This window comes from Alternaria dauci, chromosome 5, assembly GCF_042100115.1.
Source record: "Alternaria dauci strain A2016 chromosome 5, whole genome shotgun sequence".
Taxonomy (NCBI): Eukaryota; Fungi; Ascomycota; class Dothideomycetes; order Pleosporales; family Pleosporaceae; genus Alternaria; species Alternaria dauci.
The window spans coordinates 1,184,385-1,197,503 of NC_091276.1; the positions used below are offsets into that span (position 1 = coordinate 1,184,385).

The 13,119-nt window shown below is 50.6% G+C and overlaps 3 protein-coding genes across 3 annotated transcripts; all 3 read right to left on the reverse strand.

The window, feature by feature from the left end:
* Nucleotides 1-3,114: 3,114 nt before the first annotated feature.
* ACET3X_005886 (uncharacterized protein) lies at nt 3,115-5,804 on the reverse strand (the record flags this gene model as incomplete). The annotated part of the gene is made up of 5 exons (XM_069452037.1): nt 3,115-3,824; nt 3,882-4,659; nt 4,712-4,940; nt 4,992-5,394; nt 5,444-5,804. 5 exons carry the CDS (start codon nt 5,802-5,804, stop codon nt 3,115-3,117), a joined length of 2,481 nt encoding a protein of 826 aa, XP_069306246.1.
* Nucleotides 5,805-7,027: 1,223 nt separating this feature from the next.
* ACET3X_005887 (uncharacterized protein) lies at nt 7,028-8,167 on the reverse strand (the record flags this gene model as incomplete). The annotated part of the gene is made up of 3 exons (XM_069452038.1): nt 7,028-7,411; nt 7,606-8,061; nt 8,108-8,167. 3 exons carry the CDS (start codon nt 8,165-8,167, stop codon nt 7,028-7,030), a joined length of 900 nt encoding a protein of 299 aa, XP_069306247.1.
* A 353-nt stretch (nt 8,168-8,520) lies between these two features.
* Nucleotides 8,521-12,574, reverse strand: ACET3X_005888 (uncharacterized protein; the record flags this gene model as incomplete). Its single annotated transcript, XM_069452040.1, has 4 exons — nt 8,521-9,304; nt 9,364-10,150; nt 10,253-11,867; nt 11,915-12,574. 4 exons carry the CDS (start codon nt 12,572-12,574, stop codon nt 8,521-8,523), a joined length of 3,846 nt encoding a protein of 1,281 aa, XP_069306248.1.
* Between the last annotated feature and the right edge of the window lie 545 nt (nt 12,575-13,119).

The window sequence follows — 13,119 nt, forward strand, 5'->3', positions numbered from 1 at the left end:
GACACGGCGCTATCTGAGCCAGGCTCCCGTTCTGTGGATGGGTACCACTGAGAAGTCACGGTACGCTACCACAGGCTGCTTTCAGCTCGACATTTCTCCGTGCGCGATTTGACGCATGTCAACTTTCTAGACCCGGCAGTCCTGTCATGCTACCCTCGGAGATGAGTTGAGAGTAGCAGTAACAGCGGTAGTGTATTATCAGTAGGTACAATCTCCCTAGAATGAACGATGTTATGGTACTTTGGCAGAGAGACTTAAGACGAAAGCGCAATTGGGTCGCATTGAATACTTGTCTGTAAGACAATAGGCACTCTGAACTCGCATTAGTTGAAGGGTACATACACTTCAAGAATCTGTTTCCCTATATTTAGGAAACAGGTCCCAGGCAGGTAGAGTTAGGTCATCTCCGCCATTGTCTTATCAACACATATAAGAGACTCGATAGTCAATTGATACAACAACACCTTTCTGCTTACACCCTTCGTTACTTTACATATTCGCCCTGGCACTTGTATACAAATGTTGTTGACAAAACCCACCACCTGTTTGAAAACAAGAACAATGCGAACCCGACGGTCTTGTCTCCACGAACAGACATCACACGACTCCGTGACCACGACCCACATATCCCGTTGCTATTACACCATATTGCATTCGCCTAGGTGTCACAGTACTGTCCTCGCTCTTTCGCACCAAAGACGGCAGCTAGAGCCCTATGCCTAGCCGGTCTTTTTCGCCATTCCCCCACGAAAAGACGGGCCGATTGCTCTTGGGTTCGCATTTTACCCCGTCCAACATTGCCAAGGTGTTGGCTGGGGGCCCAACGAGGAATGTTACCCGTCGTCGCCCAGCAAGGTTGGACGCCGTGCATGTAGAGGTTGAGTCTGGGGTAGGAGAGGAACAAGAGCTGGCATCGAATACGTCATCATGCGGAGAAGGCGGGACCCTAGATTGAATGGATGGGGCCGGAGTTGGGCCGATGAGATCCTGGGGCAAAGACCAGCGCTTTTACGAGTCGTCGCGTCGTCTTTTGCTTGTGTAATGTTGATCGGTTGTGAGGTGCCAGGTTGTCGTTTGAGTAGACTCTTCTTTCAGTCCATGCGTGTCCTTTATATAGCTCGATTCTGGATGTTGTACGTCTTTCCTCCTCTTCCCTACCAGCAACTCTGCCACTTTGAGTTTTTGCTTCAACATACGAGGCATATCATCGAAACCCATACAGCTGCCCGATGGCTTCTTGCATGTCGACTGTATTGAGTGTGATACGTGGTCTCGGATTTTTGATGCGTGTGACAATCTGAAAGACGAAGTGTGAACCCAATGTTAGGAGGAGACAAGGTATGACGATACGACTCAGTACACGACCCCATGAAATCTGTTCCTCTTGCGACTTTTTTTCTCTTACGTAACTCAATCGACCGAGCCATACATGCCAGCCTAGCAGCATGACTGCGGCGAGCGCGATGCTCGTCCATGAGGCCATGGCGTACGGTGATTGTGCTCTTCGATCTAACAGCTCGTATATCTCATCCAAGCCTCGGACGACGCGATGCATCGTAAGTGGAACAAAGAGCATGACTGCCGCGAGCGCAACGACTTCTAGGCATCGCATGCTGAGACGCTTGAGGAATGGCGATTCGGCCTTGTGGACGTGCCAGTGTGAGAGCAGACTTAGGAAGTCATTCGTGTGCGGGTGGGTTGTTGACATTGTTAGCAGCATGGCGGTCGATTCGGCGATATAGCGAAAGTTTGGCCGGCGTAGTGACGATGTTTGGGGAAGAATAATGGTACGGATGCGGCAGCAATGTCGATGCGGTGTTGCCAGTTCCTAGCGACGAGAGGCGCTCGTATAAGAATTTTGATGTAGTGGGTCGATGCTGTCTCCTGGAATTCACGTTGTTGGCTTTGTTGTTGATGTTGTTGCTGTCCTTGGTCAGGGCCACCCTTCCTTCGTTTGCCAACGTGTTGACGGAGCGCAGTGACGCAATCGAAGCAACACGCCTCTCTTCCTTCTGTTCTTGCCCTCCAGCCCAACCGGATGGCTGTTTCGATACCAAACTCAGATGTCTGCGCCTCTCCTCGTCGCGTTTTACGCACGGACTAAGACGATGTCTTCTCTAAGCCCCTAGCTCCACGATCTGCGAATCCGGGCGCGCACCAAACTGGACCAGAATGTGCGACTTGTCTTCGACCTTATCGCTATACCTCCTGGAAGTTCCGTTGTTGGCAGCAAAATCCTCTTGTCGAGATTGCACGTTTGGAAAACTCGTTGGGCAGTCCTACCTCGGCTCCTCGCGTCCGTATCCTCGTAAATCCGACGTACGAAGAACCCTGCCAAGCCCCTCTTCGCACAGGCCTTACCGCTCTCCCAGTACGGGTACCACGATTCGTATGCGGTGCTGAGTGCAACAACGATAGTCGTGTCCAAAGGTGCTCGTACGACAATGACTATTCCGCGTTGAGATGTTGTGTCACAAGAGGGTGAGAAAGGTAGGATGACACTAATGACGATGATGCTTACAACGATGTAGTCTGCGTCTTACGAAGTCTGCGTCCTGATCCGCACTGCGCCGCAGCAAGTAGGATTGCACTGGGTGCCTGAAGAGAGGGGCGCAGTAAGCGTTAAGGGTTGCCCCGCATCTGCAGCCTTGCGACGCTAGCTTTTGTCCTGGAGTTTTGATTGGTGCCCGGGCAGAAAGCGTGTCTGTGGCTGGTTAGAAGCTCACATGTGGAAATTGGAGTTACAAGGAGAGAGGAAGGTGAGTACCTAATGAGATGAGTTGGTGCACGTGATGTGATGCCTCTTAGGGGTAACGGGGCTGGTAAAGCTTCGTTGCACAGGGAGAAGATGCAATGGAATGATGGCGGCAGAGTTGCGAACTTTACAACCAAATGTTTCGATCACGTGAAGAATATTGAATCTCAAAGTGACCACCCGTCTATGCTTTCTATTCAAAAACAACCGTGAAGCCGTCCAGACTGCATTGGCCCAGGCATCTTGGCACTGGAGACAAACGTTGTTCAAAAAAAAAAATCAAAACACCGGCAGAATGCACGCTAAGACTCTAGAGCAACCCGCCCAAAATGCGCTACGTATGCTGTGCTTGCAAGCGATCAGACATGATTTCCGTGATCCCCAAAACTAACTGTCCTTGCGCGTGTCGGCTGTTGCAATCCCACATCGCCATATCCTTTACCCTCATAGTCATGTCCATTCATGACACCCAAGCTCTTCCAGCTAGCCTTCTCCTTCAAATTGCTCTTGCTTGGTTTTCCACTCAAGTTCCCGTTCTTGTCGGCATCGCTGTAGAGGCTTGGAGTGCTAGCTCGATGGACCGCAATGTCTATGCCCAGTCCTTGACCCTCAGCCAAAACACTAGTAGGCGTATTCTCATACGAAAAGTCTCCCATGTTCGCTGTGCCTTTGCCTTTGCCTTGTCCATTGTAATTCCCATCGTCTCGAAGAGTGATATCGCTGCTAAAGGCTGAATTAGGGCCACGACTCGGCATCCTAGCCTTGTCATTTGATGGGCCTGCAGCGGAGTCGCGTGGCTGAAGCGGCGAATCCGAGTACAGTGTATATGCGGTGTGAACTCTGCTCAGAGAAGCCGCTGGTGTATGACTTCTGCTACGAGGTGCGCCCTTCGGTATACCACCAGGGCTCGGTGCGCGGCTGGGATACTTGGTCATGAGGCCGCCAGCTTCGTTATCGCTGTCGCTGACCATAGATCTATTACCCCACGAGGTATCGCGGTGATGTGATTGGGGTGGATGGCGACTCGTGTATTGTGCGACAAGTAAGAGCATGTTATCAAGGAACAATACTAGGAAGGAGATTAGCTTGCCACCCCTTCTCTTTGAGCGTGGATGAGAATACTTACCACCAGCAAAGAACAGCACCACTATTGGAATTATCCAATGGCTCCCTTTAAACTTGAAACCACTGGTTGTCCTGTCGGCAATGACAGCAGATACTCCCAATATGATGAGCGTGAAGCCAACGACGACTCTGTTGATGATCTCGCCGAACTCGTATTTAGTCTTGTGTATCTTATTGAACCAATACATGATGGCCAATACCAGCAATACACAGCCAGCACCGATGAAGAACTGCATCGTAGTGGTGTCGAAAACCTCAGATACCGCGTCTAGCTTGATTCGTGGACTGGCCGTGGGTGAGGTCACAGCGTTGAGTTTTGCTAGAGAATCGTCATGTGCTTCGTACACAAAGACTTGCGCCCTGTCGAACATGTGACGAACGACGTCGCCGGTGCGGTTGTTCCATTCCTCCGATTTGAAGCCATATGTTGCGGTATAATTCTCAATGGCAGTGAAGTTAGTATTCCAATTGTATGTCGCATTCCAGTATTGGCTCGTGAATCTACTGTTGATTGCAATCATGCTCTGGTTGAGGTGGTCAATGTAACTAGCGGTGTCGGAATAGCCATCCGCTGGTTTGGAATAGTCGTCTGGCTTCAAGGACCACATCCATTTGAGAGCTTGGACGGCAGAATTCCATACAATCAGCGATGTGTTTCCTTCAACACAGAGGAGAATTGCTGAGTGTAATGGATAGTGTAAGACAGCCCAAACTTGTTGCCGTAGGGTTCCGAAGCGATCGTGAGAAAGCTGGTCAAAGTACAGCATCCATAGAAGATACTACGAGCTTGATTAGCTGCGTTCCCCATATTTCTCACATGTGGCGACATACCAAGAGAATGACAGCTGCGATGACGGTCCCAATCTCACTCATGTTATTGTTCGTCTGTCCGTTCGTAATACATGCTACACTCTTTACCATTCCGATGATCCCTTCTCCGATAATGATGAGGGTGAGTAATTGCAGCCGCTCCGTTAGATGGGTATATTTAAAGCTGATGATTCGCCATATCATTGCGATGAAAAAGATCAGAAGACCTTCGACAATAGATATGATTACCCTGCGCATTTTGTTAGTCTGAAAAAATATGGATTGGGAGAAGCCCACTTACCATGCGAGTTGCTCTTCAAGTCCAACACGGCCCCTAGGAAAGACAACCATGGTGATGGCATAACCTACCGCTGCTGCGGCATGTACGCCAGCGCTCAGACCTAACGGAATCAACGTCTGACGGAACATGCGGCCCTGCCACATCACCACAGCGTATTGTACAGCAATCGCAATTCTACCGATGACGAGTACAATGGCAAAGTTCCGGTATGATTTCTCAACTCCACTAGTGCTGTACTTGTCGAAGACCGGACCGGCATACACAAAGCCAGTGAAGATGCCGAATTGTATGGCCTTATGAAGACGACTCCATACACAGTCAATACTGAACCGCACGTCGAAAAGTGTGACGCTCAGCCAGGTGAACCACATCAGAGTGAAGAGTTTGAGGTAGTTGATTAGTGCTAAAAGAGCGTTAGTTACTGCATTTTAGGGTTGGACAAGCATACGTACACTCTACATCAGTATGTTGATGCATGTCTGTAAAGTATGCTAGATTTGCAACGAAGAAGAGGTCGTAGAACAGCTCTATCGTGCTAGCTTCCGTATGTTGCTTGTAGATGATGATGTTTCCGCGGCTTGTTCTACCGTTTCCGGCAAGTGTTGTCGTATCGTTCGAACTGTCAAATGTGCTGGTGTGCGTATTGGTCTTGCCTAAATCCGTGGAACTGCCCGTTACTACTTCGAGGACATCTTCGTTGATGGGATTTGCGAGGAGAGGCAGATAAGTCCGCCTGTTTCCATGTCCTGTATGAGTACTCCCGTGACTGTCCATAGTCTTCCGCCGTAAACTAAAATAGCGTGCGAGATCCATGACGAAACAAATGAAAAAGATGGAATGAGATTTGTTGACAACGTGGTTGGATTAATGGAGAAACTAGAAAATAGGCAGCCGTTCTACGCAAGATATATATGAAATGCCAGCTGTCGGCGAAGCCGCCCTGGAACAGTGCTATATCTGCCAAGTACGCACCGGTCCATCGCCGACAACGGATCGTAGTAGTCCTACCGTTGTATGTGGTAAGCCTTCGCCCCGAAACATCTTGCATTTGGCTGTAGCATCATCGTTAGGGAGCTTAAACGAATCATCTGTACCGACCGATCGGTTGGACTTGTGCGGCCAGGGAACTATCAAGGTAGTAATCACTAACTTCTAGAGACAACACCAGTGAGGCGTAGACAACGGAGACCGCGGTATGAATCAACGCACAGGCCGGAATAGATGCAAACGTATGTCAGAACAAGCCGTACAATCCGAGGGGTATTCTTAAGTTTGCACAACGTGAAGGCCGCTTGCCGTTGGTAGAGAAGTGTCGTCTGCCGTGAGCCATGCATATGTGCTGCATGGTCAGCCTGGAACGGCACGACTTTGTGTATCTCGAATCTGTAAGGCGAACCACGTTGTCGGTGTGATCAGTGCAGGGACAGTAAGTTGTGCCGATCTTCTAGGATGCGCGCCAATGATGAACGAACCAGCATTCGCCGCCAAGCTTTCAGATAAGCTCAGCGGGCAGCCTTCGGTCGCGCAAGATGCTGCGGTCCAGGCTGAGCATACTTTTTTATTCGCCAAACACTGTCTGAAGTCTGCTCGTGCTTACCCTTGCCAAGGAATGCGTATCTTGCTTGCAGCAGCATGCCAATACCTGCAGTTGACCCCCGAGTTCTTGATTTGGAAATGGGTGCCAGCGCAAGTGCTGAAACGAGCGAACAACGCTTGGCCAGAATACCACACCCTTCCAAACAGAGATAAATGCATGTTTGTTTCCCCATGTGACTGCACGCGCTTACTTCATAACGGGTGTATGAGACAGTGGCGGGTGTTTCGGCGATTATGAACAGGCCGCGGCTGATAGAGGCCTACACAGTTTCAGCATATCCCAATCACTTGGTGGATCTTTCCCGACGCATATACATGTGGTTTCCCAATAGACAGCTAGAAGAAGCTTGCCACCGAGCTGGCTGAATTGAGACAAAGACAAATACATGTTGACAGTCCAAACGAAGGCCGCGCTAGACACCGTGTGGTGCCTCCGATTGCTATCTTCGAGATGGCTCAACGTAGTCGCTGGTGCCTTCCTCAAAGTCTTCGTCGTCTTCGTCTTCATCTTCGTCGTCCTCAAAATCCGGGTCGGGGCTAACTCTGGGCGGATGCCTTGCCCGCAAGATACGGCCGGTCTGACTGGCTGCGACATCGACTCCGTTGACCTTCGCTCTCACGCGGCCCTGTCTGCCTCTGCCTTCGAAGTCAAGCTCCCACTCCAGCTCAAGTGCCTGCTGTCTGGTGCCCGCATTATCGATGATCCAGTTATACGGTTGCTTTAGAACGATCTCGGTGCGAATCACAAAGGTTCCCCAGCCCCGAGCTTTGAACTCAAAAGGTGGCTTTCGGAGGATGACGTGGTTTCGGCGAAAGGTAGGATGCTAGAATTTGTCAGCGCTGCAGTGATGAAAAAACTGGTCGATGCGCAAGTGTCTCCAAGTCATACGCCCGTTTGATCCTTCCCGGGATCCCGTCGAAGTCTCGAGCTTACTAGACGCTCTGTGCGGGGAGGCATTGGCATCGAGACATTGAATATTGAACCTCGTCTTGGCTGGAACAGGAGTCGGAAACATACCAGGTGGATGTGTACTTCCTTTATCAAGTCTGGTCTCGAGGTACGCACAAAAAATGTCCAGTCGTGCTCATTGTCATCGCCGGGGTTCCTGATGAGCCTGTGCTTGTTGCCTATGAGGATCATGACACCCTCAAACCCATCACGCCCGACACGCGATCCCCTGTCCTCTTCCTCTTCTACCCGTCTCTCGGCATACGTTATGGGATACTGGTGTTCCAACCGCCTTGCCAGCGCGTTATCCGGGGCTGCAGTGGTGCGAGTCCTGCACATGGGGCAGTTGGCTTCGAGATCATATGTCGGATCATAATTCGGGTCGAAGTCTGCGAGGTTCACGTCCCAGCTCGAATGTTCGATGCGGTTTGTGTTGGAGGCGTCGGACCACTGTGCCATGCATGACGCACATAGCAGGTGGTTGCACCGAGTTTTCACGGGCGTAAGAAGGAGGAGCTGGCAGATCTGTCATCTGTTAGCAGCGGCACGCGTGATTGCGTGATGTGCTTACGGGGCAGAGGTCGTCGTGCGCGACGAGTTCTGCGTTTGGCTGTGTTCCTGTTTCGGCCATGGCGATGCTGCGACGGAGAACATGAGGAAAGAAGGAATCAAGTCATGGAGCCATAGGCGCAGTCTTTAGCTGCCACCCCTAGACGTGATTGCGGCATGGCTCGCGCGATGTTGTTGGAGGTTGCGTTACCGCCATTGGCTGTGACGTCCTCCAGGCATCAGTCTGCACGAGCCATGGCGAGGGGAGCCTCCACGTGATCGCGCGTTGGGATCTGCACAAATCATGTCCCCGCAGTGTGTGCTTTGTACAGAACCTGATGCATTAGCTATCATCACACAAAGTTTCGCTGTCAAGCTGCCCTGTCCCGATAATACCCTGGATCAAGCGGATGCACATGAACCGAGTCAACTCTCTCACACTATCTTCCCTTGGATACCCTCTCCGTCCAGCGAGATGAACTTGCCGAGCATGAACCCAACACCGACCCTTTCGTACACCCTCAAGTCCCCGCTAGACAGGCTTTGGACGGGCATAACAAGTAACACGTAATATCTTTTCTCTTTGTCACTCCGCCCCTCTTTACCCTTAGCCACGACAACACATTGCGCCCGCTGACCATCGGATGCCGTCCGTCTCTCTGTGTCATAGACAATCTTGACTTCAAACTGTTGTCTACCTGCCACGTCAAAATTGCGGACAGTGGCCGTGATGGCGATTTCACCACCAGACAATGTAATTGGGGTAGTAGACGCAGAACCGGAGCTCCAAGGCGGCTGTAGTTCGTTGTATTCCCAGTCTGCAGAATGAAAGGGCGGATCTATGAAATCTATTCCGCCTTTGTAGGCCATCCAAGACCAGCTTGGGACTTTGACATTGCGACCAGGCGGGAACTCGATGGGTGTTAGGTGCTCGGCGTCTCCTTCTTCTTCGCCCCGCTGCCAAAGAAGACTGCGATGGAAGAGGCCGCCATTGTGTTTGTCACCATCGTCGAAGATGCCGTAATTGCCCTTCGTTCCAAAGGCTTCCTGTAACCGTTTCTCTAGGCCAGCGATGGCGAACGGTCGGTCGCCGTAATGAGTAAAGTTGAGACGCGAGTACTGCTTGTAGAGACCCTGGAAGTAGGATATTTTCCCTGCTCGGTTGGCGCGCATGGCTTTGGTTGGAAATTTAGGGTCGCCGAGGAAGTCGGCCATGTTGCTGTAGCAGATAGTGTTAGGCATCTGTACATGAAGGGACACATTTGTGGCATCACTTACTTGTGCATCTTGGTCATCGTCTCACACCGGATGCCATCCCCGCACTCAAAGTACATTTGGCTCTCGGTGAAGTAGATTGTCCGCCGCGCAAGCGCACGTTCCTGGAGCACCCATCCACGCTTGTTCAGTGCGCCTTCAATCACATCTTTGTTGAAGTTGTCGATTGTTTTGCAGACATAGAACGGCTTCTCATTCCCACGTTGAAAGGTGACGTAGTCACGTCGCTTCCTCGGACGCAGGAAGCCATCGCGTTGGTTGGTTGCCCGACTTGCAGCGAGAACGCAGTAAGCATCACTGAAGACATTTTCCATTCTCTGTGCTTCTTCCTTGAAATCACCATCATCGCCTTGGATGATGGCTAACGAATCAATCCACAGGTAGCGAATCCCCAGCTTTCGTGTGCAATATACAGCATCTTGGAAGGTTGCAGGCAGCTTTTCATGCGGTATGCGTACCCTGTGAGATGCAATATTTGCTTGCGACGTGCAAAACGGTGGATACTTTACGGTGTCTCCCCATGGATGTGAAAGCGCAATATAGGCTTTGCTCGAGACGGACTCCTCACGGGTATCGATGAGCCGAAGGATGGGATCTTGTGTGGAACCAACGTCAATCAGGCGTGTTGGAACACTTTCTGGCTCCTTGTGACAGTCTTGATGTTTGACGTTCTGTGGATCTTTGGCGTTGCAGTTCTCAAGCCACAGTTTCATTATCTCGAATGAAGTCTCGGTACCTGGCTGAGGTGGGTCAGGAAAGCCCAGCTGGATAGCGGTCGGTGGATTGCACTCTATCATTTGTTAGCATCTTGAGAGAATTCTCAAATGCAGGCTCCTCCAGGGGCTTCGAGTGCAGTCTACGCTGCGAAAATGCCGAGGAACTAAGGACTCACCAAGGCTTCTGAAGATCGAAAGTACAGGGAACGGCTCTCCCACAATCAGTAGAGCTGATTGCTTTCGTTCAAAACCAATGGCCTTTCTTTTAGTACCGTCGCTTTTGGCGCTGACGTCGTTGAGCATATTGCAAAAGTCGCAGAAGCGTGATCGATCTTCGAGGGCCGACATCGTGTCTTCGAATGCGAAACCTCCAACCCAGAAATCTAACTTGATGCAGCGATCGCAGAGCTTCTTTGCGGATACGGCATCAGTTGCTGGCGAAAACTCCTTCGCGACTACCCGAGTTGATAGAGCTGTAGGCAACTTCTCATCAATGTAGAATTCCCAGTCTCTGAGTGGAGGAAGTCGATAGTCGGACGTCCTTATAGGACGACCCAGAACGCCGCTGAGCATAGGCTCTTGCGTTGGCGTAAGCTTAGGAAACATCGGTACTTCATATCTGTTAGCAGCAGCAGCAGCAGGGGTCAGCATAGTGGCTCTCTTGACGGGCAGCTTCACGCTTGTCCTGAGTTTCCCTGTGAACAGGTATCCGGGTTTGTGTCGTATCTTGGCCAAAATGGTGTCTAGAGAGTCACGAAACTGCGCAGCCGTTGCACGATAACGCGTAAAGGTGTCGTCAATTCCTGGTTGTGCGAAAGACCGACCGCCGTTAACCGAACTTTCCCGAGTTGGTGGCAGAGGAACAACGAGCAGTTTCTCTTGGACCAAATGGAGAAGGTCGGCAATTGCCGTATTCCCAGAACACTCTGGATCTGTCTCTTGCATTGCCTCCATCCACTTGCGAACGACTCTGTGAACGTCCGGGCGAGTTGCTTCTCCTAGAATCGGCATTTCGAAATACTGGCAGTGATTCTGCGCATCTCCTTTCAACTGACCGTAGAAGTTGTTGAGCTCGTCATTGCCATACAAAAGCCATATTATGAACTCAAGGGTAATACAGCCCATTGACCAGACATCGTAAAGACGCGATCTTGGTCCGTTGAGTTCTCCAAATGCTTCTGGCGCCTCATATTGAACAGTACCATATCTCGTACTGGTGAGATGCGTCCGATCTTGAGTGACGACAATGTGTTGCTTTGCAAGACCCATATCAGCTAACTTTAAAGTTCCTAGCTTCTTCTGGGAATTCATGAATCGAAGGATGTTTTCGGGCTTCAGGTCGCCATGTCTGATGGACTTGGTAGTAATTTGATGAGCATCATATGTCTCCTCATCGTGTTCGTCGTGAAACTGCATCTCAGGTATGGCACTTTCTTCATGCTGTGCACTATTTGAGAGAGCGCTCACTGATTGACCACTGTTGCAGTAATGTAAACAATGGAGTGCGTCTGCGAGGCCTCTCAGTTGGCCAATGGCTTCATGAATCAGCTCAGCATTTGGACCCGAACTTTGTCGTGAAGTCTGGACCCAGTAGTCGCGTAAGCTATCGCCATCCGCCCACGGAAACATGAAATAGCGGCTGTCCCCTCTTCTTATTGCGGCAACGCATTCGGTGATATGTGGGTGCTTGAGCTTGTTGATATTTGCTAAAGCTCCTGCTTCTTTGTCCCAAGCATCCTCAGTGCCCTGCCTGTCGTTGCCCCGTGTGATTTTGATCTCTTTGATGGCTACCTACTGTAGAGTCAGTATTGATACCCGTCCAAAAAGTATTGACATACGTGTTGCATGCTGTATCGTCTCTGATGATCTGGATGAACTCGTACTTTGTGTACAGATCCGAAAGCTCCGACTTTGGGTGTAACGTCTTCTTTGGTAAACGGAAATATGCAGTTATGTAGCAGATTGTAGCTATATTGATCTGGTGAGAATACTGGTACAAGCAGATGCCACTGCTTATTGTAGAAGTCGTGGATCTTTTGGCTTGTCCAGACCTTTTTATGAAATACCTTCGGCGGTGGCGCCGATAGTAGGGGATCGGGTAGGGGCAAGTTCCTGTCATCGAATCCACCGGTTTTGAAGAGTGCCATGGAGAGCAGTAAATAATAGGGATCGGGTTCGCATTGGACGAGTATTGCAAATGTCTTCAATGCTTTTTCGCAAATCCAGCGTGCGAGGACTTCTTGAGATGCACGGTTGAAGGTTCTTTGGTTCTCTCGGACTGGTACATCTTCTATCTTTCTCAACTCTGCCTCAATTCTCTCTTTCGTAACTAATTCTGCGAAACGCGTCTCGGGGAGGTAGTCCCTAGGCGGGTCATGGAAATTGCTGGGCACGAATGAGGCTATCAAACTGCTGGCTAATGACTGCTCGTCGACAGGATCATCCAGAAAATCCAGGTCCTGTAGGATATCTGCAATGTCCGCTTCCGCTTCCATCATTGTGAGAAATTGTGATTGATTGTTTGCAGATGGCGGGACCGGCGAGCTGGCGAGCTACGGGATCAGTCGAGCAGCGTGCGAAGCGCAGGCGAAGGGGTCAGGCGTGCTACCGATGCTAGATAACTTTAGCCTTGCACTAGTGTGAGAGTGAATTAGCAAAATACTTAGGCCCAAATTATTGGCAGCGGCCTTGCCATTTATGGCTGGTTTTACCGTGCCGCAGGACGGCAGAGCCGCATGGTTGCTTTTTCGTGGATCGAGATACAAACATGCGAATCTGACAAATGGTACAAGGCCACGTCTCGTACCCCTGGTAATCAGCCTTCAGCTCAAGGCGAGAGAGACGGCGATCTGCCCCGATGCGTGCAAATGTGCCTGACCCCGCCCCAGCTGAACTGCAGGTGAACTGAAACTGATCTATGACCTGACCCCGCCGGTTCTTGAGGTCCATGAACAGGTGATGATCCAGTGTGTCAGCTTGAGTATTCATGGCACCGATGGTACCTACCTAGGTACACAGGCACATTGTCACACTGTCACACTGT